General features: G+C 42.4%; 1 protein-coding gene across 5 annotated transcripts; it reads right to left on the reverse strand.

Annotated features, from left to right (window-relative positions):
- Positions 1 to 313: 313 nt before the first annotated feature.
- Positions 314 to 22,809, reverse strand: LOC111670865 (uncharacterized). Of its 5 annotated transcripts, none has more exons than XM_087179731.1 (10): positions 22,791 to 22,809; positions 21,810 to 21,947; positions 14,640 to 14,969; positions 11,822 to 11,896; positions 10,380 to 10,682; positions 7,944 to 8,061; positions 6,594 to 6,870; positions 6,318 to 6,449; positions 4,566 to 4,678; positions 314 to 2,739 (listed from the first exon to the last, which is right to left on the reverse strand). In XM_087179731.1, exons 2-10 carry the CDS (start codon positions 21,859 to 21,861, stop codon positions 2,727 to 2,729), a joined length of 1,413 nt encoding a protein of 470 aa, XP_087035857.1. In that variant the 5' UTR covers positions 21,862 to 21,947; positions 22,791 to 22,809; the 3' UTR covers positions 314 to 2,726. The 5 variants fall into 5 exon arrangements, 4 of the variants coding, with proteins under 4 accessions (XP_087035857.1, XP_087035859.1, XP_087035860.1 ...); XM_087179733.1 differs by lacking the exon at positions 22,791 to 22,809 and adding an exon at positions 22,568 to 22,658; XR_015438564.1 differs by lacking the exon at positions 22,791 to 22,809 and having other exon boundaries at positions 4,566 to 4,629; positions 21,810 to 22,543.
- Between the last annotated feature and the right edge of the window lie 1,845 nt (positions 22,810 to 24,654).

The raw sequence follows: 24,654 nt of genomic DNA on the forward strand, positions 1-24,654 counted from the left end.
TTAGCTTAACATAGTAAAACATGAGTCGAGACAGTGGAGTAATGAGCGTGGTTTAGACGCCTCATCGGTAACACTGACACACCAGTTCCTGCCATCTGTAAAAAATCCAGGTCTGTGAGCTCATGTCACGTCTCTGGAGTGAAGGTTATTAATATCCACACAACCCGTGTAACGTGATGCCAGGGGAGAGATTGGTCTCACTCAGGTTGACTGCTTGTGATTTCATGAATGGGATTCCACGACACCTTTAACCCTGTGACTGTGTTAGCTGGTGATGCCACCTCCCAGGAAAAGAAAGCTCTCAGACATCATGTGGGGTGATTATATTTATTTTTTCAAGTCATTTACAGTACAAAATAGACCTCCAGGTAACAAAATAGCCACAATTATATTGAAAACAACACTGCTATTAATATGTAAAGCAGCAAGCTGAGCAACACTGTGGAATATAGAAGCTTATGAAGCTATGATAAAGTTAATATTCATGAAATAATGATAATGTCCTGAATCCAACAACATTCATATGTACCATTGCAGTCAATGGGAATTTAATTTCTATTGCAAATTCAACAGTGACAACATATGCAGTCCACTGGCACATTATTTGCGTAGTGTATGTTCATATGCAGAAACACCAGGCTTTGCTTATCAAGGTTCTGTTTAATGACGAACGTTATAGAAACCATTTCACTACATTTCTGAAATTTAATGGAGTGGAAAAAACCAGGAGACATATTTGCTCTTTCTGGCAACTAAGGTCAAACGTAATCTAAATGCATGCAGTGACTATACCACTCTTGAACATAGAGGTACTGGAAATGATTAGCAATGCTAGTAGGTCCTCTGAATAACGCCACCATAAATAAACATTTACATAGCATATAATTTTGCTATCAAATATACGATGCTCTTTCAAAATAGAATAAACTTTCTACAAAGCTAGTACAAATGGATTTAAGAAATATCTCTCCCATAGTACTTTATGTCACATCTATTTACATGAAATACAAAGTAACATAATCAGCATAACCAACATAAATTATATATTGTGCTTCTAGATGTTTTATAGCATGCTTTTTTCTGTCCTAAAAGATTTTCACAAAAAAAGTTTCACAAATGTAAACAATAATCAGAGTCCTTCCACATATACATATATATTTTGTAATTGATGCTTAGACAAATTAAAATTTTCTGACACCTTCTTATTTACATATGTTGGAACCATGTCAATGACTAAATGCCCACACAAACAACCAACCATGATCATTCACTTCACCATGATCTGGGTGTGGCCAGATGCCAACCGGTGTTGATCAGATCTGCAGTCTGTCACATAAAGCGTGTCATCAGTAAACAAGGGGATGCTGTTAGTCACACTGTGTACCTTTAACAAACCTGCAATCACTGTAAAACTTAATAGCGACACACTTGGAAAAAGCAAGCCTTTTAAATCCTGCTGGAGAAAAAGGAAAAAAGTTTATTACTCCACATCGAAATGTAAGAAAACATAATTATATAGCTCAATTATCCCAGAATTTGCTCCCACAGTTGCTGAGATATCTTTATTATAGCGCATAACAAAACGACAGGAAAACCTGTTTTAAGTGTGTTAATGCAGCTGTGGGTGTTAGGCCTAAGTGTTGAGATTTTCAAAGTGAACCGTGAGCTGGCAAGATGAATCAGAAACACTGCGCTGACTTTCTTGCATCTTGGTTAACTGATAATTAAAAGGGGGACGTGGGAGTCGTCTGATTTCAGATTCAGACACAAGACAAGGCTTGGGCAGGCGGACAGACAGAGCTTAGAGCAAAACACATCACTGAAAGAATGCGAAGACGTGCTACCTCCACCCACCAGGGGTGATGTCAGGTTGAACATTAGCTTTACACACTGACAGGTGCTTAATTAACCATACCTGTTCTCCTTGTAATAGCATATTAATGGTGTTTACAATGGACATAATTGATATCTAATGTTGGGAAGGGCAGAGTAACAGTGGCAGAATAGTAGATGCAGTATGTTAATTCATGAATATATTTAGATTTCTAATACATCTTTGCGGAGGTGGGCAGTGGGGGTGTAACTGATAGTAAACAACTCATTAACAAAAATGCAAACTGTTCTCTGTTTTTTGAGGGTTTTCAGTGCGTTAAATGTTCGGACTCCAGGCTCCTTGTTATTTTCAAAGACAGCCATGAACAATATTTAAACAAACAAATAAATAAATAGTTAAATAAATTGAAAACCATTTGGTGCACATCAATAATCAAAATCTTCATGTTATCACATTGTTTAGCTAAAGGAGAGAAAAATATATTCACAGACACAGAGGAGAAAAGACAGCACTAGCATACATTTAGTGGAGTGAGATCATTCCTCATGTGGGCTCTCTGCAGGTCATCGTCATAGCAATCTTCTCATCGAACGCCAATTAAATGGGACTGAGAGCATCACTCTCCGTTTGTGTGTGCATGTAGTACCTTCTCATTACAGATTAAATTTCCCGTACATTTTTCTACCACTAAGTTGTCGGCTCTATCACATTTAGAGAATTCCAGTTCAGTCTATAGACATGGCAGGAGAGAACGAGGGCTGGTCTGAAGCAGACGTCTGTCCCTGTGCAGTTGTTGCCCATCCAAGTCAACATCGGACGAGAGCTCTCAACAAGCTAGTCATCATTAGCAGCACTGCTGTGGCTGCAGTGACAGTCAAAATGGAGTTCCAACCTACCTCACTCCCCTGAGGGAAGACAGGAAAAGGAGAGTGTTAAGAGTCAGTAGTGACTATCCATCAGCCACAAATAAACCAGACTGGGCTTTTTAAGGAGAAGTTCAACAGCTTTCTTACAGAGAGTGAGATGAGAAGACTGTTGCCACTCTTATGTCTGTATGTTTAATAGGGAGCTGGAGCCAGGCTGCTGTTAGCTTATCTTAGCATCAAAAATGAAGCAGCAGTGAACAGCTAGGCTAACTCTGTCCAGCACATATGAAACCCAATAATTAGCATGTTGTATCTTGTTTTTTTAACCACACATAACACAAAAGTTTTTAGTGGTTTAAGGGGAGTTACTTGCTGTTTCTATTTCTTGAGGAACAACACTTTATCTGTTCATGCAGCATCTGTCTCCTCTGCTTGTGGTGACAATGAAGACTCCAAGCGCTTGGCAAACAGTTAGCTAGTTACAGCTCAAAACTCCCCCTAAGACCACAAGTTATTGTTTTTACATTTCTGTTTGTGCACAGATTAAACAAAAAAGATACAATGTATGAATTATGAGTTTCAGAGGAGCTGGAAGGCATATTTTTGAATTCTGGACAGAACCAGCTGTTTCCACCTGTTTCCAGTCTTTATGCTAAGCTAACCATCTCCTGGTTGTAGCTTTATATTAGAGTGGTATCAATCTTCTCATTTATTTTGGCAAGGAAACAAATAGGCCTAAACTTATTTCCCAAAATGTTGAACTATTCCTGAAAATGACTTATCCGGTGTGATTCAAGGAAATATTTAGTTTTAATTTGACAAACTGCCCACCCGTCCCATGTCCACTCTCATGAATACTTAATATCATTATCTTTAAGTATCTTAATTTACTGGAGATTTTTCCCAGCCTTAAGTTCAGACCCTCCCATAACAACCAACGAGTAACAGAGATTCCCAATAATTAATATTAAAGGATCAGCTCACAAAACACATTTACCTCTAATGCTCTTCAGCCATGCATTGAGTTTTGTTTTTATTTTCCCAGATCAGCCACAATTCAATGGAGGTGAAACGTATTTTGATTTGTGATTCTCACAGCATTTAAAAATTACATTACATTTTTTTCAACAGCAACACACCTTTCCAAAAACTTTGTCCTGGTTACTCTGGATAATCCACAGAATTGACTCTTAATGGTTTTCAATGGAAATGAAGCATAGCGTCAGTTCAGGCAAAGCACTGAAGTCATGCTTACATTAACTGATTGGTATCAGCTGTTTAATTATTGCTTCACAGTCTCCAGTTGATTCATCAGCTCGTTATCTACCAGCTAACCACTATCGTCCAGTCCTATTCCTGCAGGTGTACAGTGCAGCTGCTCTAACGTGATACTTCTCATGATTACTCTGTTAATACCTTCCTCATGTTTATGACGGGGGAATTAGTTCTCCCAGAAGAATCACCATTCCTGCTCCTTTTGAGAGATCCCTCAAAAAGAAGGGTCTTTTTGCCGACTCAGTCTTTTTCAGAATTTGCTGTAAATGGCTGGTTCCTTCACTTTAGTGTCTCAAATGAACCACTTCCTGCTCAATGAAGTGTGAATGGAAACTGTAGACAGATTATTAAGCGTGTCTGGAATTTCAAGAACGATCAGAAACCAATTCATCACACCTCCATTGTACTGGTGTAGGCATAATTCTCAAAGGTGGATATCTCAAAACCTGAGCAAAATCAAACTGAAACTACAGCATTTGCATCACTAAATACATCTAGTGGTATGTAATTTGCATGAACTGATCCTTTAATCTGTGCGTAATAACCATACGTATCATTACGTATCACATAGAGATAAGCTCCGCCCATACCTTGCTCTCTGGGACGCCAGCTCCGACAACCAGCACCAGACCACAGCTACTATTACAATCATTCCTATGAAGGGGATGGAGAGAACAGGGTGCTCAGACGCATGGATGAATCTCTGAGGAGGAAATAAAAACAAACACAAGGACCATGGAAATGAAGGGAATGAATGAATGGATGGACTGAAGTAGCCAAATAATAAACACAGATAAAACAAATGTGACAACAGCACAAAAGGACCACCACTACAAAAATCACTAAAGTAAAGGTGTGACATGGTTTATGGCTGTGATAAAAAAGGGGAGGGACTGTGATGGAGTGATGTACATTTCTTATTAAACAAACAATGCATAACTTTATGGTGACATACACATCAAGTCAATGGGAGTGTATGTGAGCAGTCCTGTGTGACATTTACTGGCTGCATGTGATGTTATGGTGACAAAAAAAGGAAAGACATACAGCATGAATGTTGTGACTACCATATATGGTGGTATTTTTGTCCCTCTATCCTCATTTTATAGTTCATTTGTTTATATGTTTTTTAAATTTGCAGTTAAACAGGCTGAGAGGTCATGGACATTCAGAGAACAAGGACAGCATCAGAGACAGGCACGGGTAGACAGTTTGACACAACGCAGAGACATCTCATCATGGCTGTTGTAGACAAAACACTAGGTTGTTCTTTTAAATATAAAGATAAAGGACCTTATTAGACCATACACCACCAATTTTCCAAAACAGCATATTTTTGGGGTTGTTTTTGATTTGTTTGTTTTTGGATGTATATTTCTATCCCTCACAGGGAGTCACTGGTGTCCATTCTTTTCAAAATTGAAGGAAAGTCAACTTGCTGAACAGTTAGTCTGTCTTTGTGAGGCACTGCAGCTGAAACCACAGATTGTCCTGGGGTTGGTGCATTAAAGTGCCACACTGCCCTGCATTCACAATATGTGTTATCAGAAAGTTCAATACAGAAGACGAACAACAAGCAAATATAGTTGTCATAAAAATGACAATGAATTTGGTAGCTGTAGCTTCTTGCGTTAATCTTTCCCATGAGCACTTGAATACACAAATCATTTCAAAACTATCCATGCTTTCAAACAAATGCAACAAGTGTAACTGTGACTGAAGTAAAACTGGCCATGCTGTTAATTGTTTTAATTACCTATTTCAGACAAGTCTAATTTCACTGCATGACTTTCATGCAGCAACTCATTAAAATGAACAGAAACCAGTCTTAAGGGTTGGAAAAACGCATTTAAAAAATCTAAAGATAACAAGGTTCTTTAATTACTTTTTCCTATTGAACAATATCTGAAGCTCACATAGTGGTGAAATAGGCATTCGTTGCTTGATGGCTGAATGCCTTTTTGTATATTTTGTGTTTTTGTCCAACAACAGTATTTAAGCATTGCAATCACAGAGAGGTAAGGACACAGACACAGTGGGGGGGGGGTTCTGCTGCCCGAGGCACACAATAAATACTGATATGGGCTGACTGGCCAAGTCAGTTCATATCAAAACATATATTGCTACAGTATGAGACACATATAAAGTGGACTCAACACACATGGGATACAGTAGGTGTGATGTGAGGTGTGTTAGTTGACAGTGTGGGTGCAAAGACACATTTTCGCAATTTTTTTCTTTAAGTTTCCTAAAGACCGTGAGAAATTATATAACATTTAATTCAGTTTCCCTTCTTCTGATACCAGTTGTATACTACTAAGTTATTCATGTCTGCCCCTCACCTGAGCCCCCCCTGACAGCTTCTCCAGCTCTGCCTTGCAGCGCTGCAGCTCCTCCTCCAGCTCTGCTCTTTCCCTCTGACTACTGTCATACAGTACCTGCAGCTCCTGCAGCTCCATCTTCAGACCGTCACACTGGAGGACAGAGAAGTCAAACAGTCAGTCTGAAAACCAAATGTATTGTATTTGATTGTCTTTATGTACCCAAAATCAAAAAGAATGTTCTAATCATAAACATGTCCGTGTTTTATTGATATTTCTAGTCTTTTCCCATCATACCTCTCTCTGAACCTGTGAGGCCTTCTCCTCGGCCTGTTTCAGCTGGTCCCTCAGGGAGAAAATCTCCCCGACGCCTCCATTCCAGCCGGTCGGTGTCATGGGCTTCCCATCAAATGAGATATTCTTCTGGATGGAGGCGTCCACCAGGCGACAGTTCTCAGACTGGGCCATGGTCATGTAGCTCTCTGTCATGACTTCGTCTGAGCCGGTTTCCGTCTCTTTCCCCTCTGTGTCCTCCCCTGCATCTTCCTCTTTCAGTGACAGATAGACACTGGAGCTGTGAGGTGGACGAAAGGAGTAATGATAAAGAATACAAAACACTTCCAATGTTTCAGCTGAAATATCTCAAAATGGGCTCCAGATGTGTTTATAACTTCAATTACCAAAGGCCAGACATGTTTGCTATAGTATTTTATGTGATTACCAGAGACCTAGTCATTATTATTTCCTCTGTGTTGTCACACACAGTGTGCAGAGATGCCCATACAGCGTACACACAGTCTGATAACCAATGGAGACACTGTTTTTTCAATTGATCATTATTACATTATTTCTGTTACAGTTGTTTTGGTATCTAGTCAGCCTTGTAATAGGACTGCAACTAAGAATCATTGTCATCTTTCATTAGTCAAATTGTTTTTTTTTAGTTTCTTTATAAAACTTTCACAGTTTTATCAACGGTTTGTTTTTTCTGACTAACAATCCAAAACCAAAATTTAATTTCTTTAAATTAAATTGATAGAACAATCTCACCACACTCCATTTAATAGCTGTTCCGGTAATCACAGTTATGCTGTTGTTGTTTATCGAATCTGAAGTTTCCTTTGGCTTTTTCTTATTTTATGTTATTTTGTGGTTATACACTTATTTCTTCCTGTTTTATCGACTGTCTTCTCCGTCCCCTCTGTCTCCCTTTTCCCTTTTCTTTCTCTTGTAAATGCTATAAATAAAGTTTTTGATGCGTCACAAGATCTTCAGCAGATGGAGTTTGCTCAGTTCTCCATCTGCTGAGGTAGATCATGTGATACGTTCAAAAACACCAGAGCAGCTACTAAATAGATCTTGTGGGGAAACTGCTTTCAAGGTCAAGAATGAACTTTGAGTCTCAAAATTGCTCTTGATTAATTTTCTATCAATGCTCCAATCACCGAATCAACTAATGGTTACAGCACTCGTGTGTGATCCCTCGTATGATGCTCCAAATCTACTGCGCTCATTAAACAGGTGGCCGGTATTTTGTAAATGAGACGTAACGTGAATTTCTGTGATGAGGGGTTGTATTCCAGAGGGTATCCCCCCCAGCTGATCCAGTAAGCACAGCTGATGAGGGAGCAGCCATTGACCTCTCACCATGTCCTCTGTCTCTGCAGCAGCTGCAGCCTCTCAGAGAGACGTCTGTTGTCCTCCTTCAGGGTCTGACACTCCTCCTTCAGCATACGGCACTCCTCCTTCAGCAGGTCCACGTCACCTGACGGAGCAAGGAAGATCAGAGATGAAGATATTTAAAGAGGATGCAGCTCAGCAGAGCTCATCTTTAATCTCACTGCTTGAGCTTTTAAAATCATTACAGCATGCGTAGAGTATATTAGAGGAATAGTTCAACAAGATGAGACGCTTGATGCTGCTCTCATATCTGTCAGTTATAGAGCTACAGCTAGCCTGGCTCTGTATAGAAGTAACAGAACTCACCTACCAGCACCTCTAAAGCTCATTCATTAAAATGTTATATCTTGTTTGTTTAAGAACCGTACAGAGGTGTCAATTTGCAGCTGGACTATATCGTGGCCAGGACCAGTTGTCAGGCACACCGGCAGGAAGTGTGTCTCCGGGAAGTGTGTCTCCCCAAAATGTTGAACTATTCCTTTAAAATGGATCTCAACTGTGACTTAGGTTACAGTTGCATACAAAATAGATTTTCTGTTATGTTCTCATGAAAGAGCACAACAATTACATAATATGAGATCTTCCCCTCCTCAGTCCCACCCGAGGCTCAGCTGCAGAGCCCAGTGGTGACATCATGTGTCGGAAGTGTATGTCCCACCCCCTAATGACTTCATGTTCCCGGTATCCTAAGTGCACACACACACACACACACACACACACACACACACGCACACACACACGCACACACATCCACACATATATTCCTACGCTACACAAGTGTGGGCCACTATTTCAAGTGATTTTGAAAAGCCAAATAGGAATATAAACTTTTTGTTTGAGCTCCTCTTTCACAAGATAACTTCAGCACCGCTTTTGTAATTACTTAAAAATGGACGAGGGGGGATGTGTCACCCTGGCCGATGTCCACCTATCGCAGAGGGGACCTTCTGAGCCTGCAGTGGAAATGTGTGTGCTGAACACTCTGACTCGGACATGAATACATACAAAGGTTTTCTCAAAAATAAATAATTTCACTATATTGTTACAACATTTAAAGGTTGCACATTTTACATTTTTAGTTTTTACATCTGTGGTTTAAAGCACCAAAACCATCTCTATGTAGTTTCACATCTCCTCTCTCTTCTTCTCATTGACTGGCTAACTGTTTTCTAAGTGACCTAATAAAAATATAGCAGATTTCAGGTAAAAACTCGGTTGGACAGCGGGCCAGGGTTGGGGCATGGCTGAGGGCGCTGACTGCTTTATTGTTACATCAAAAAGTTATGGAAGTCTTTGAATATGGGCTGTGTGCAGTTCTCTGTGGACTGAGCATTAGTATTAACAGAGAACCTAGACTTGCTTTATAATCTAAAAAGACTTGGAAATCTCACTTTCTACAATATGCAACCTTTAAACATCCTGCTTTGACAAATATTCTGGCAGTAATCATATTGTTTTGCACTCCACTGGCTCTAGAGTGTCTATCTAGAAATATATATATAGTGCATACAGCATTTTATTTAAATTTGTCTCAACTTCACATTTTACTAAAACATCAGCTGCTTGTGACTTTCTATAACATAACAAAGTGAGCTCTCTCTGAGCTGATAGGTGCTCAGAGAGAAGCTCCCAGTGTGAACGGGACTTAGTGGCGCAGTGGGTTTGTATCTGAATGTTTTCCATACCTGGAACATCAAAACCTCTCACCCAGCAGAGGGTGACGGAGGGGGCTTCGGCCTCCCCTGACTTCCACAGAGATAGAGGCAGGGAGTTATGTTCTGGAAAACCATGAGTGGCTAATGTTTGCTGCAATGTGAAGGAGAGATTTGAGAGAAGAGTGTGTATATACTCTATGCACACACAACGGGTAATTTTAATGACTATATGACAGTGGCCCTGCAGTGTGTCTCTGCACCTCCTGTATCCGTACTGGGAGGCCCTCTGTTCGATAGGATCACACTCACACAGACACACCGCTCCCTTTGCAACCCTCTGCAGGGTGCTGACATGATGTGAGCAAAGAACAAGAACAGTCCTGAACATCATGCCTTGTTTTCATAGCAGCAGGGACAGAGACCCGGGCTATTTCTGCTTGTAGGGAACTGGACATATTCCATGGCACCAGCAGAGACAGGAGGTGTTTGTGTTTTTTACTGTGCCCTTCTCACTGATGGCTGTTTACACAAAGTGTGAAGACGAGGTGTAAAACCAAGACTTATTGTATTTTAACTTTGATGTACTATAACTAAAACAAGGTCGTATGGGAGTTGCGGTCTAATGAAGCCACTTCCACCCTCTGTCTTTCATCCCTCTTCTTTGACATCCATCTATACACATTGTTTTAGTGTTTTTTCTCCTCCATTAATACACAGATCTCTCCCCTCCATCCTCCTCATCCCTTACCCTCTCTCCTCTCGGCCTCCCTGCGCTGACTCTTCATGCTGATCTCGGCCCTCAGTGTGGTGATCTCCAGCTCATACTCCTGGGTCTCCTCGCTGAGGCGCTGCAGCTCTGCGCGCCGGCGACACAGCTCCTCCTGCAGTGAGGCGATGTCGTTCTCCCTCTCTGCCGCCGCCTCCTCCGCCGCCTGCTGGAGAAGAAGCACCTCCTCCTGAGCTGCACGAAGCTCCTCCTGGGCCTCAGCCAGCTCGCTCTCCTTCTCCTCCTCCAGACTGTCCATCTCCTCCTGCACAGAGCGCAGCTGGGCTGTGTGGAGAGGAGGAGGAGAATGAGAAGTTTTCTTTATGGGGAGATGTGTGGGTGAGAATGCAGCATCAGTATGGGTGTGTGTGTCTGTGAGTGTCTGTGTGTGTGTGTATGTATGTGTGTGTGTGTGTGTGTGTGTGTGTGTGTGTGTGTGTGTGTGTATGTGTGTGTGTGTGTGTGTCTGTGTGTGTCTGTGTGTCTGTTTGTGTCTGTGTGTGTATGTGTGATCTCACCTGAAGTTTTGCAACAGTGGGCCTGCATGTTTTTGTCTGTGTGGGCGGTGTGTTCCTGTGTGTGTGTGTGTGTGTGTGTGTACATGCTGTATGTGTGGGTACTCTTTGAAAGAGGTGCTGATGTAACTGATGGTAACAGACTTGTTCTTTCAGGGTCAGATTCTGATTATTAGTTTAGTATTTTCAGGAAAGGAAACTCTTCTCTATCTCTCATAACAACAAGAGCAAATCTGACAGTTTACAACCATTTTTGCTGTAATACAGTGCAGTGTACACAATATAGTGTGTATTATAGTAGTATTTATTTTTTTATCTTCTTTTTGTTTTCTTGTTCATTATTCCTTAATTAATTTTTCATGCTTGTATTCAGAACCATTATCCTTGTTTTTTGGAGGGATTGTATTAAGACTGACGTGTTTTATTCACCTCCTCATAATTAAGCACATATTCCATTAAGGTGTTTTTGAAGAACAATTATGTATCCGTGTGAATGATTTCTTGATTTGCTTATACATCTACTTACATGTAATGAAAAAAAATAGTCATAAAAAAGACATTGCCCCCAATTCAGTTAGCAAAATGATTGCAAGCATTAAACATGTTCTAGTCAATTACATCCCAATATACTCAGTGTAGCTCTTTCTGTCTGCGACTCTTCATTAGAGACAATAGAAATCCAGAGGATGAAAGTCCTGTTGATTAATGCTAACAAACTGTTCTTCATTGGCAGCTTACAAAGTAAAGCTATTGACAGACATAAGAAGCGAAATATGCAATGTGTGACTTAGATTTCTGAGTATTCTTCCTGTTTCCATTATTGATAAATCAAATGAAATAGTTATTGTTACTGTCTGGGTTCATCAAAGAACAGAAGTTTATTGCTGAAGGTTTTTATAAGTTTGTTACCTTGTAGATTCTGGATCTGGCGTGTGAAAGCTTCAGCCTGATGAGCACTAGCCAGACGCTCATCCTCCAACAGACCTGGTGGAGAGGTGAGGTGAGGTGAGGTGAGGTGAGGTGAGGTGAGGTGAGGAGAGGAGAGGAGAGGGGAGACGAGGAGAGGGGAGTGGGTAGAGAGATAAGAGGAAAATGTCAGTTCAGCGGACCAATAGAAAGATGACAACTTGATAAGCTGTTCAACCTTGAGGAATGACTGAATGACACGAGCATTTTTGTGTGTGTCTGTCTGTTGAATACAATGTGAGCAGGACAAACAGAATAGTGTTAGAGTTGTTATTCATTCATAAAATATCCATTTTATTAGACAGTGAATCTAATAACTTTAAAGGACAGCAGAACAAAATAAAGAAGATTATTTTACCTGCTATTTTTGCATATCTATATCTTTTTGGTTTTATTTAGTGTGTGTCATTCCAAGTGACTTTGTCTCTCTTCAGGCAGATTCACTAGTGGTTGCTGTTGCTATATACAGCCAACCGACTGAAATACCTCAACAAATACCGTCCCAACTGACATTCCCATCTGCCGCAGCTGTACTTTGTGTTTACTGCTAATTACCATTAATATTAGCATGCTAACACGCTAAACTAAGATGGTGAAGAAGGTAACATTATACATGCTTAACATCAGTGCACTAACATTTAGCTTATTAAACCACTGTTGTACATACAACCTCACAGGGCCACTAGCATAAGTTGTTAGTTTTAAATGTTTATTTTAACTGACTATCATCAATTCACATGGGGATTTTCCATTTTCAATACTGTGAGTAACACAAACAAAATGCCATTCACCCACATCATATTGGTTTGGGGACAGAAATATCAAACTAAAACCACAACATCTGCATGGCTAGACATCCAGGGGAAAATTAGAAAATATAGTTTGAAAATACATTAGATATCGATATCGTTTGGTGTAATGTGTCCATGCCTCTTTTATCAGCAACATCCTGGCAGATTCTCTGATGTTTGGCCACATTGTCATTCTTCTGGTCCTCTTCTCTTGTCTTCTCCAGATTTTTCCGGCTCAGACCTTCCAGTCACAGCCATCGTATTACAACCAGTATATAACTGGTGAGGATAGTGCAATCTATAGCCATAGATCTATCCATGATCTTTACCTACACCTCAGCTTACGTCATTCTCTGACCATGTACGCTGTGGACCCCCACCACCACTTCCAACAGCTGCCAGCAACCTGAGCAGCCGAACGTTCCCAGTGGGAGTCGACCAATAGTGATTTCTGGTTGCGGTTTAGGACACCCAGTCTGGAAGCTTCCCTCTGCATGCACGCAGTTGTCTGAGGAATGCCTCCACTGCTGCCAGACAAACAACTGAGCTCACTGCGCCATGTTTTTTAGTAGGACACACAGATATATACACTCACTCATACACACATACACACTGAGCTCACTGTAGCGCCATACCTAAGGCCTTACTCACTGCTTGTGTCCCTGAACATTAAGCTCATCATTTCTAAGATATGATGTGATGCTCCGTTTAGCGGCTATGAGGAGCTGGCTGTGTCAGTGACCGCATATAAACATTTACACTTCTACATGTTCAGCTCAATTGTGATGAACAGGCGATGTCTCTGCTGGAAGGTTAAGTTGTCCAGGACGGGTGCAGGGCTTTTCTTCAGTCACTGTGTGTATGTGTATATTGTGTGAAAATGTAAACAATCACTGAACTGTAATAATTGATAACATTTAGATGATGAGATCTCCCAAACAGGAATCCATAACCTCGACATTCATAACCTCATACACTCAATCCTGGTCTTATTCTCGTATTTTTGTCGACTTTGTTTATTGGTCTAGGCAACATTTTTTTCTCACCACCTACATTGTTGAGCTGTGGGAAAATTAACAAACATGGCCAGAAGAACAATGTTGATCAGCTGTGGCAAACAACATGTTTCACAAAAGCGATTTGTGAGCACTGCTTACACCAGAGTCGTCAGTGGTGGCAGCATCACCTTTCACAAATAACTGTCACCTGAAAATGACAAATACATTTCGAAGCCAGGGAGGAGTTGTGCCAAAACTAACATGACAGGAAATCATCTCATATTGTAAACTTCAACTTGCATATTGAAAATTGGGGAAATGGGTCCCTGCATTGAATAGCATATTCACTTGTTTCTCAACTTGTCAGCTGGCTCTCGCACTGGTTTCTATTGATTCTTTACCAGACCACAAGTATATGGTTAGTGTGTGCGCACTTAATTGCAAAAGTAAGACACAAGCTACACACTGTGCATATTGCGAATTTCAGTTGTGGCTAGTTGCTCTACAACTGCCACAGTTTGCTAAAGTAGCTACAGGGATTTCCAGGAGTTTAAGTTGGACTAAAAATGAATATTTAATTTCTGTTGAACTGAATATTTTTTAGTGAGCTGTTGTTGCTGCAGCGACTCTCTCTAATTGTTGATATTCTTGCCAGTCTGCATTTCATAAATCTCTATAGCAGAGCTAGGGAGTGAAATGCTGTCATGACTAATGGTCACAATGGATAAAAATATGCGAATAAGACTCAGGTTGATAAATGGCAGAATTTCCCGTTAAATGCCATAAAATTTGCCAAGGTTGGCACCATTCAGAGTATGTGGTGGGGTGATGGAAGATGCATTGGGTGTGTTAGGATTAGATCTTGATTTATGGTCACATGGCTGTTTGTTAATAATGGATAAAACATTGTTATAAAGGAAGAGTAATGATTCATGGCATTAAAAAATGAATGAAGAGTCTCAGTGGTCTCACCTTGCAGCTCGTGGAAGCTCTCCTGGTGTTTGTTGGACGTCTCCCTGGCGTCCTCTAGCTCCAGCAGCATCTGCAGCACTTGGGCCCTCAGCTCCTCCAGCTCCTGCTCCTCTGTCAGCGGCTCCTGCTCCTTCCTCTTCTTCTCTTCCCCTTCGCCTTCCTCCTCCTTCAGCTTCTTCTCTTCCCCCTCCTCCTCCTCCTCCTCCTCCTGAGCTCTCTCCTGGTCCATCTCCTCCTTCTCGTTGTTCTCCTCCAGGACGCCTCTCTCCTTGGCTGTTATCTCGTTGTCCATAGTGGGGCTGCTTTCTGCTTTCAGATCGCACGGGTCATCTAATGGAAAGATGACAGCGTATATTAGAGAGGGATGCCTGGTAGAAAAAGAGAGGGAGACAGACGGGGAGATTTACAGGTGACAAACCCCTCTGTCATCAGTCATGCTTTAAACGCAGCATAGATTCTGCTTTCCTTTGAATCAACAGCACCACCTTGTGATTAAACTTGCACTGCGTCCATTGCGCACCCGCCTCTATTCAACTCATGTACCCTAATCTAACACGCTGCAAAGTAACAGACAACCCCTTCAGGAGATTAGAGCTGAGACTGTGATGGAAAGGAAACAAGAAAATCATTCACTAGGGGAAACATAAATCAGAATATATGCTGAAAACTGTCAAAGCGTGTCACAGGTTACATACCATTTGGAAGTGAAATGAAAGGACGAATATGTTAACACAAGTTGATGACGACTAATTCAGAATTTTAATGCACAAGTACACGACACACTTTGTTCTACATTCCTCAATCTGCACTGTGGACTTCAATTTTTCAACCAGTAGGTGGAGTGAGTTAGCTGACACAATGCGGAGAGAGAGGAGGGGGGAGGTGGACCAGTATGCTGAAGCAATCACTATGACTCACCACCCAGCAATGCACCCCAAAGTCCATAATAACACAAGCCACTACTCATAGTAAGAGACAAACAGACGTCTTTCTCACATCACACTGTGTCACATCAAGTTTTTTTGGGGCTTTTTTTGTGAAGGTTTTCCTCGTCCTTGTAGACAGCCTGGCCTGGTGCAGGAGCTGTTGTTAATGTGGGCCTGTAAAGCCTAATGGGACATTGTATATGATGTAGAGCAATGCAAATAAACTTGGTTTGACATTACCACAGCTCTAGCAAGCAAGAGCCGCGAAGACAAATGCAGAGCAGGTCAGAAAGCGCGAAGGGTAGGCATCAAGCACAACAACACGACAGCAAATTCCCATTTGAAGTTTTTTCCCATTAGTCAGATGAGATTCGCTGTGAAAGGCCAGAGCTAAATGGAGATTATATTCACAGTGCTGGTTTGTCCTCAGGAGTTGTTTTAAAGGTAAAACATCACTTGTGTCCCATTTTCAGTCTCATCTGATTAAATCCTGCTTACATCACGCACACTGGCCTGCTATCCTCTCTCTCATATCTCTCAATAACCTTAACATAAATTGATATGTAGCATCGCTCTTTCATGTTGGAGTGGTCTCCAAGTGCCTCAAAATTGCTGCTTGTGCTCTGGGGCAGCGTGAGGATGAGCGTGGGGAACGGTGTAGCCGGAGACAGAATAAAACATTAACTAAAGATCTACCTAATTAAGAGTGATGCTCACCGGTATAATCTTAGCTCAGGGGATGCCTCTAATTTCTCGTGGTAATTATTTCTCTGCCTTGTTGTTCCCTTCACAAGATGTGACTTATTTCCATCACAACCGCACCACATTTTCATCATATCTGTATGACATTAGCTGCAGCCTCATTTTCTCCTCTCTCATAATAACATTAATTTAAACAATGCGGCCCCTGAGAGGAGTGCGAGAGGTTTCATGAGCGCTGGGCTATTTTGTCATTAAACTTTGATGCTGCTGTAATGAGTTAGTCATAAAGAAGAGAGCTGAGGCCGTGTGGCAGGGTAGAGAGCCAGAGCTGCTTGTATAGCCGCGGGCAGCTAAAGGCCATCAAGAGACAAAAGACTTCCTATTGAATATCACTCATATCCAAATCCTTCAGGGATGTCTAGCTCAGGGTGTAATAACTCTAAGCTTTGGCTCGACTGAATTGCACTTTGTTTTTGTACTTTGGCTTTGTAGATGCAGTAATCAGAGTGTCTTCCAGTCGACACGAACTACAGCTGATCAGGAAGAAACAGTAAGTATTGCACAATTCTGTTGGGCATTGAGAATCTGTTACAGAAATCCTTTAATACTGGACAGATGTAGTGGGCAAGAAACCCCTTCTTAACTTTGTTCAACTTACTTTAACAGCATGTCGAAAAAATAATAAGTCACTATCATAATATGATAGTGATGATATGATATTATGGTACCTCTAAACAAATTATTCACCTACTATCATTTCCAATGTTCCCATAAGCCCTGTTAATCATTTCACTCCTTAAAGAAGCTTCATCACCTAACCTTGTGAGTGAATGTCAAACACACTGCGCAGAGGAATCGGCTGCCATGACACCTGTGATCACTCCACTGCATACTTGGCACAGTGCTGGTCTTTAGCCACGCTGGGATTGCATTAGACATGGACGCTGCATGCATACAAGAGCAGGGCAGGAGACTCATCTGAGGAGCAGTGTTACAGCTCCAGGGAGAGGATGGCTTTATCTAGCCACAGCACATTCCTTCATAATCACATTGCAGCAAAACACATTGAGTATGTCAGTGCAAACATTGTGCCTCTTTAGAAAAAAAAAAAGACAACAAACAGGCTGAGTGTTCTTTGTCAGCATCTCGGAATAGCTGTCTGAGATCAAATTTAAACATTAATGTGACAACACAAGCCCTTTGTTTTGCTTCCGACTTGGTGTTCAGTGATGGAGTGAGGAGTGTAATCAAATTTGCTCTTTGCAAAATTGAGGAGTGGAGTGAGGATTTTAGCAAACAGATGCATTCTGGGAGAGGGATGGATGTCAAACATGAGAGTTGTTTTAACCTGGCACTGCAGGGAAACTGTTTTTTCATAACACAACCAGTGGGATCCAGCAGTTTGAGTAACAGTTTTGTATGCAGCAATATACTGAGCAAGATATGTCTGCATAAGGAGTTCTCATTTTACCTTCACTCCAGATTTCATAATGCTTTATGTAATAAGCTGCAATATGATTCAAAATAGAACTTCTCTAAATGAGTCTCTACTATTCTCTCCCCATGACTGCTAGTTGAATATCTAATTTTACTGTATTGAGAGAAAAACATTGGGTGTCCAATCAAAACAACGGCTCACTGAAACAGCTGCTGGAGGCTTTCTACAGGTGTGGCGTAATGGGTACTGGTGGAAGTGTTAGTGTTTCTTGTGTGCATGTGATTCTCTGTGTAAAGTGTATGAATGCGGCATGAGTATAAACTGTACGTGAACACCTCTGTATGGTCATGTTCTTGTACCTGTGTGCCACACCTGGTGAGCCTATGTAAATACATATGATCACACAAGTCTGCTATGTTTAAACTGCATGTGTTCAGTATGTACATGCACGCCATGGATCTGCTGCAGCTGTGTAGGAGGCCATGCATAATGCACACCGCCCCCTCCTACCCCAGCTTTGAAGCCACCCCATCCCTGATGTTGTAGCTTTTCCCCTGCACTGGCACACTTACGGAGCGGGGGGTGGGGGGGTGGGGTCGTAAAAAGATGGAGAGACTGAGCAGAGCAAAAAAGGAAAGGAGAGGAAGACAATAAGGGAGATGCAAGGGAGGAGAAGGAGTTATGATATGGCCTGAGGGCGCTCGAGCTGCTCTCTTCCTCATGAAACTAGCACTGAAACTAGCAAGAGTCAGAGGAAGACATACACTAGATTATCTCCATGGTGACCTCTGTACACCAGCAACACAGGGCTTCATCACCCGGCTGATACAGCTGTGTTTCTATCCACAGTTTTGCTTACCACAGAACCCTCTTTGCCTGCCATTTGCTTTACCCCACAGAGAAGCCCAAGTGATCTTATCAGGTGCCCCCTCATGAAGCCCACATGGTGAGGTCACCATCGTGTGAGATTTGCTGACTTCAAACTGTGTGAGACGCAACAGCTTGACATGAGGTGTGAGCTGCAGGGGTTAAGGCCTCATGAGGTTAATGTGAGTTTATCTCTTTTTCTCTCTCTGCTCTCTGAGCCCGAAAACTCCAGGGAGGAGAGGAACAACAGCGGAAGCAGAGGACAAGAAAAGAAACAGGAACCACAAGCACCCGAGAGTTGGGTTGACTTAATGAGCTGCTCTGTTATTTAAATGGAATATCCATGTTTGCACTTTCAAAGGGAAATAAGAGAAAGTGGGTCAACAGAGTAGAAAAGCGTCACAGAATGTGCAATAATTTGGCCTCATTAGATGAGCATGCACAAAAACCATGTCAGTGTATACATACTATAGTGACTGATTCAGGGAATATGCTTTTTTATAGGAGTGTGTGTTTGTGTGTGTGTTTGTTTGTGTGTGTGTGTGTGTGTGTGTGTGTGTGTGTGTGTGTGTGTGTGCGCGCGTGCATGTTGTTTAGCTACTCCAATAGGGGATAATGAATAGTGACAGAGAGCAAAGCATAAAAACAAGTGATGCGGTAATAATCCATTTGATCACAAATCAGTGCTTCCCACCTGAAAGCAATCTCCCTGGAAGGTTTGACATCGCTTAAATCACAGAGGAAAGAGGGGATGCCACAGCTCAGTATGTCGCTGCCAATTCCACAAAGGATAAAGACCCAGAAGGAGAGAGAGGGAACACTAATTAGAGGTTGACAACGCAGAGCATTTCTGTAAGGGAGAAGAAAAGTTCCATAGAATAAGCTGCAGGAGGGAGCCACATGAATTCATGAACATTCACCTGAAAGTTTTAAGAATTTTTTTCCATTATGCAACCAAGAGAGAATAAAAGAACATTCAGTTTTGTCAGGGACCTGCGGAGTGCTTTGAAAGCCGTTTTTTAAAATGAAGTACTAAAGTCTGGTGGGGAAAAGGGGAATGTCACATTGTAGGGCTTCAGGGCTGAGAGAGAAGGAACCGGGACACCTGAGGGTGGGGAAGCATGTAAGATTAGTTCTCATTTTGCCCCATGACTGGTCATGTTAAACACTGAAGATGTGAGAGTCTCACGTTGTTGTTTTTCTCACATCTACAAAGTTTGTCTAAGACAGCAATTTTGCTGTTTATTATTTCCAGAGAGCTGAGAAAAGTCCTGTTTGTACCCCCATGGGGAGTATCACTGCTGATGTGCATTTCACAGCGTGAGGGGCACAACACTGGAGAGGAGTGGAGGGAAAGAAGGAGAGGGCAGGAGAGAAATGCTGTGTGGGCCGAGGCGCTGGCAGGTGCAAAGGTTTGTGAGTCTGTGCATGCACATGCATGTGTGTGTGTGTGTGTGTGTGTGTGTGTGTGTGTGTGTGTGTGTTGGAGGGTGCGTAGGCGCTTAAGAGAGCAGAGGATCGCAACTGAAAGAGGTGGAAGAGATAATGAGTGGAAAAGCAGAGAGAAGGATGGAGAGAGATGGTCGGCGACTCGTGCAAGTGGGAGGAACAATATGGTGACCGATGGTTGCAAGATATACAGACGGCTTGCAAATGTCAAATAAGCCGGTGATGGTGTTGTATTGCTCAGTGGGAGTGTGTGTTTGTGTGAGAGCATCTGTATTCCCTGTTGGTGGATGTGACAAGTGATTTTAGAGGCACTTCTACCAGTGCAGTGTGGAATTCATCCCCAGCAGGACAGAAACAGCACTGGGATTAAAAGCCTAGAAAATAACAACTGTTCAGGATAAAGTCACCTTTTTCTAAGAACCCAGACTGGTGTCTAGCTAAAACTGACCCCAGCCAGGACAGAATAAATGCTCTTTAATCCATTTAGATCCCTGAGCGTATGAAATTCAAAAAGATACAAGTTAATACTGGCTGCCACTCAGTTGACTTTTGCTTTGCTGTATGTCTATCTTTATTAGGGTCAATCAGACAGGATTCATGCTACATTAAGCAAGACACTTGCCATCACTACCCGCTGATTTTTCATCTTTAAAAACATGCCTGAGGCTGTGATGAGAGGAAACAGGTTCCCAGAGTTAAGATAACAGGAACAACCTTGTTAGGGAGGAAGAAGTTCTCATGAGACAGCATGCATGTTACGAAGGTCAATACAAAGGCTTCAGCATAATAAATGTTATTAAGGAAATGACTCACCGAACAACTAATATCACAGAGCACGGATGCTTTAAGAAATAATCCAACAAATAATCGAGAGTTCAGTTTTAGGACAGTACTACACAGGAAAAGGAACCTGGCTGCTGGTCAAAGGGCCGCTGACCCGTGGTTCTCTCTGAGCCCCTCCACACCAATAAACATCCTCCTCGCAGTGTCCCACACAGATAGTCGCTCTGTCTGCATACCCATTCACAACATGCGCAAAACACACACTTCTTCCTTGTTAGGACGCACGGACACAAAAAAACATTCCACACATTCTCCTCTGAACTCTTGCTCGCTGTCACACAGTGCTGATTCTGTATGAGGCAAAAGAAGAAATGGAGATGCCTTGTGCCAGATGTCACACACCAGCATCCAGTGGTATGAAGTTACCCAAGCAAGATCAACTGCAGCGGTTCAACACAAGCACTACATGCAAAGAGAGCCTTCATTTGTGAGCTGACAATAAGCTGAGCATAAAGTATAAAAAGCTCAACTAAAATTACATCCCAACACTGCCTCAGAATAACATATGCAACACATCTAACACATCTAACACAGCCTGGACTAATGACTGCATTATTTCCTGCCTCTGGCTGCCAGCCATCCACGTTACCTGGCAGCGTGTAGCCTCCATCAAATGTCCACAGATGCCATAGCTGACAGTAGTGCCCGCTCGTCAGTCAGTCTGGCAGCTTGACTACAGCTCCTAATAAAGACGGGCTTCCACAATAATCTCCCCACCTCCTACCACCTGACCACCTCTCTTCAGCTCTTCCGCCTCCTCAGTTCACCACTTCATCCCTCACTTTAGGAGTAAACACTCTTTCTCGGTGGAGATGAACGTCGACCCCTTCTACCTTTTTCCGCCTGATCATATCTGATCTGTAGTGCAGGGCTAAAAATAGCCGCACAGCATCCAACTGCACAGCATAGCCGATAAACAGAGACTGACAAAACAGCTGCACAGACCTGTAGAGTCCAAAGCCTCCTCGATGAGTGGAGGTAAACGCAGTCCATCCATAGCCCCCTGTAGCTGCAGCGAAGAGGGAGAGACGGAGAAGAGAGAGTGGGCGAGAGAGGGTCAGAGGCTCCACACGCCCACTTCAGCTGCAGGGAGAGAGAGAGAGACGGAGAGAGACAAACACAGGGAAAGTACTGAGCACAGCGTCAAGTACTCGCAACGCGCAGGCTTCAATGCACACACACACACACACACACACACACACACACACACACACTCTCTCTCTCTCTCTGCTTGGTTTACACACTGTTTACTATTTTTACCCTCTTTTTTTTTCCAACCCTAAATTCATATAGAAATGCCACATTTTGTAAAGATTAATGGAGCTCCCTTTCACATTATGATAAGTCTTATGAAGCATAATTAAAGAGCTCAATCCACTTGTATGGAGGTGTTGACAAAATAGTTTATCTCCAGTGAATTTCAATGCCTCTAGCTGCCACGAGAGCTGAACCTCAATATGTTTTATCACGTGACTTCCAATCATCCTGTCAAGTTCCTGATAAAGTCGAGGATGTAAATATATGTCATGATGAGTAAAATATGGCAACTAACAGATTTTCAAAAGTACCGTAGCTCAGAGGATCACAGGTTTTGCACCGTTTTTGCAGCATTCATATGTGTCTGTCCTGGACACACACACATATACACACAAACTTCCTCACACACTCGTGCACCTTCAGCCCCTAAGCCATTATTATTTTACCTATAATGAGATCCAGACAGGTTGTTGCAGTGGAGGCAGCAAACGCTACAGATTACTGATCATTTCCCCTTCATTGTTCATTTCCTCCCCTCCCCTTTCTGACTCTTTCTCTCTCTGTTTACTGCTATGCTATATAGAGCATCTGAAACCCCCCCCCTCCACACACACTCACACACACTACCCTTCACACACATATTTCTTTATCTCTCTGTCTGTCTCTCACCTCTTTCTTTCTCTCGTTCTCTCTCTCTCTCTCTCTCTCTCTCAGCCACTATCACATCTGGCAACTTGTGTGTAGTACGTCAGGAGCCAGAAATGTGAGGTGTGTCGTGAAACAGTCAGAAACAAAAAGAGAGAGAGGAAGGGGGGGCAGGCTTAACTGTTCGTTGGCCCTGTAGGAGGATATTCCTATCACAGCACTGTCAGAGAGTAGGAAGTGCTTTGCAGACACACACACACACACACACACACACACACATATAAACAATTTAGTCAAACATGTTCACATATGGAACCTGGCGGCATCCGAAAGAGGAAATGTTTAAAAAAAAAAAAGCAGAAGTTTGTCTAACGGAAATAGAACGAAGCAGAAAGTCTGTGTGTGAGGCTCAGCATGTGTCTGTTTGCACCTGTGATAAACAGAGAGTAAGTTCTCAGGGACAGACAATAAGTAACAAGGGATAAAAAGGTTTAAGATTGAAAAGATTGAAGTCTGCTCATAACCACTTCCTACACTTCCACTCGGCTCTCTGCAGCTTTCCTCAGGCAGCTGTAATCCCCAGACAAGCACAGTGAGTGTGGAGGCATCTTTCAACGTGAAGCCATCCCACAGTCTCCTCACCACACACAATATCAGCACCCCACACACACACACACACACACACACACACACACACACACACACACACAAAGCCTCACAGGAAGGGAGAGCTGTGGAGAGAGTTGGCTGACAACGTGTTGATAATGAGCTGACAATGTCTGGCTTCAGTCCACCCGTGTCACTCCAGTGTGGCAGGAGTCTGGCTGCAGAGGACGGACAAAGAAGGAATGCAGTCTAATGCTTGGTCAGATGCTAAAATAATTTCTAGTGTTTGTTTTAAAAACTGCTTGCTGAACCAGATGGGTGGGATGTAACTGCCTCGGGACAGCTCACATAGACCCAGCCTCAAAGATGTTTGCCAAAATACACTCAGCTGATTGTTGAATGCTGCGCTGCTGGAAGATACAAGAAAAATCTCTTTGCAACAATCCTCACCCGTACTATAGCTAAAGCTAAAAAAAAAAAGTTAACAATAAAAAGGAAATGAAATGAAAGGAATGACAAAATATGTCCACAAGTGACATTTGACCAAGATCTGGCCGCCCTGCGGTAGGAGTATGCCAGAGATGAGCTGTTTGTTCTGTAACAGAAAGAAGTCCCACAGAGTGTGAGGTCATATGAAGGGAATCTCTCCTCTCTCCTCATACTGCAGTCTTTGTTTTGCCCAGATTCAACAAGTCATACACACGACACCCACAGCTACAATATAGGCCTCAGGAATGTTAGCCTTCAATTAACATGGATGTACGCAGACAAAAACACACAGAGGACCAACAGTTTCTTAAAGTATTTGCAGTGCACATCTATGTTTTCACGTTATAACATTACAGCTGTCTCCACTGACCTTCAGTGGAATGATGGTTTGACAGGGAGTGTTTAAAAATGGATTTACAGAAAATCTTTTCAATTTTGTGGTGCAGTGGTTAGCAATGGTGCCTCACAGAAAGGAGGTTTTGGGCCTTTCTGTGTGGAGTTTGCATGTTCTCCTCGTGCCTGCGTGGGTTTCCTCCAGGTACTCCGGCTTCCTCCCACAATCCAGAGACATGTACGTTAGGTTAATTAGTGAATCTAAATTACCTGTAGGTGTGAGTGCGAGTGTGGATGGTTGTTTGTCTCTATATGTTAGCTCTGTGACAGACTGGCAACCTGTTCAGGGTGTACACTGCCCTCCCCCAATGTCAGATGGGATTGGCTCTAGCCCACCATGACTCTAAAAGGGTAAGTGGTATGGCTAATGAGATGAATGATTAACATCAAGTTGCCCAGG

Source organism: Seriola lalandi, unplaced genomic scaffold, assembly GCF_002814215.2.
Source record: "Seriola lalandi dorsalis isolate HSWRI2012SDOR001 ecotype SW California unplaced genomic scaffold, Sedor1 jcf7180002054862, whole genome shotgun sequence".
In the NCBI taxonomy this organism is placed as follows: Eukaryota; Metazoa; Chordata; class Actinopteri; order Carangiformes; family Carangidae; genus Seriola; species Seriola lalandi.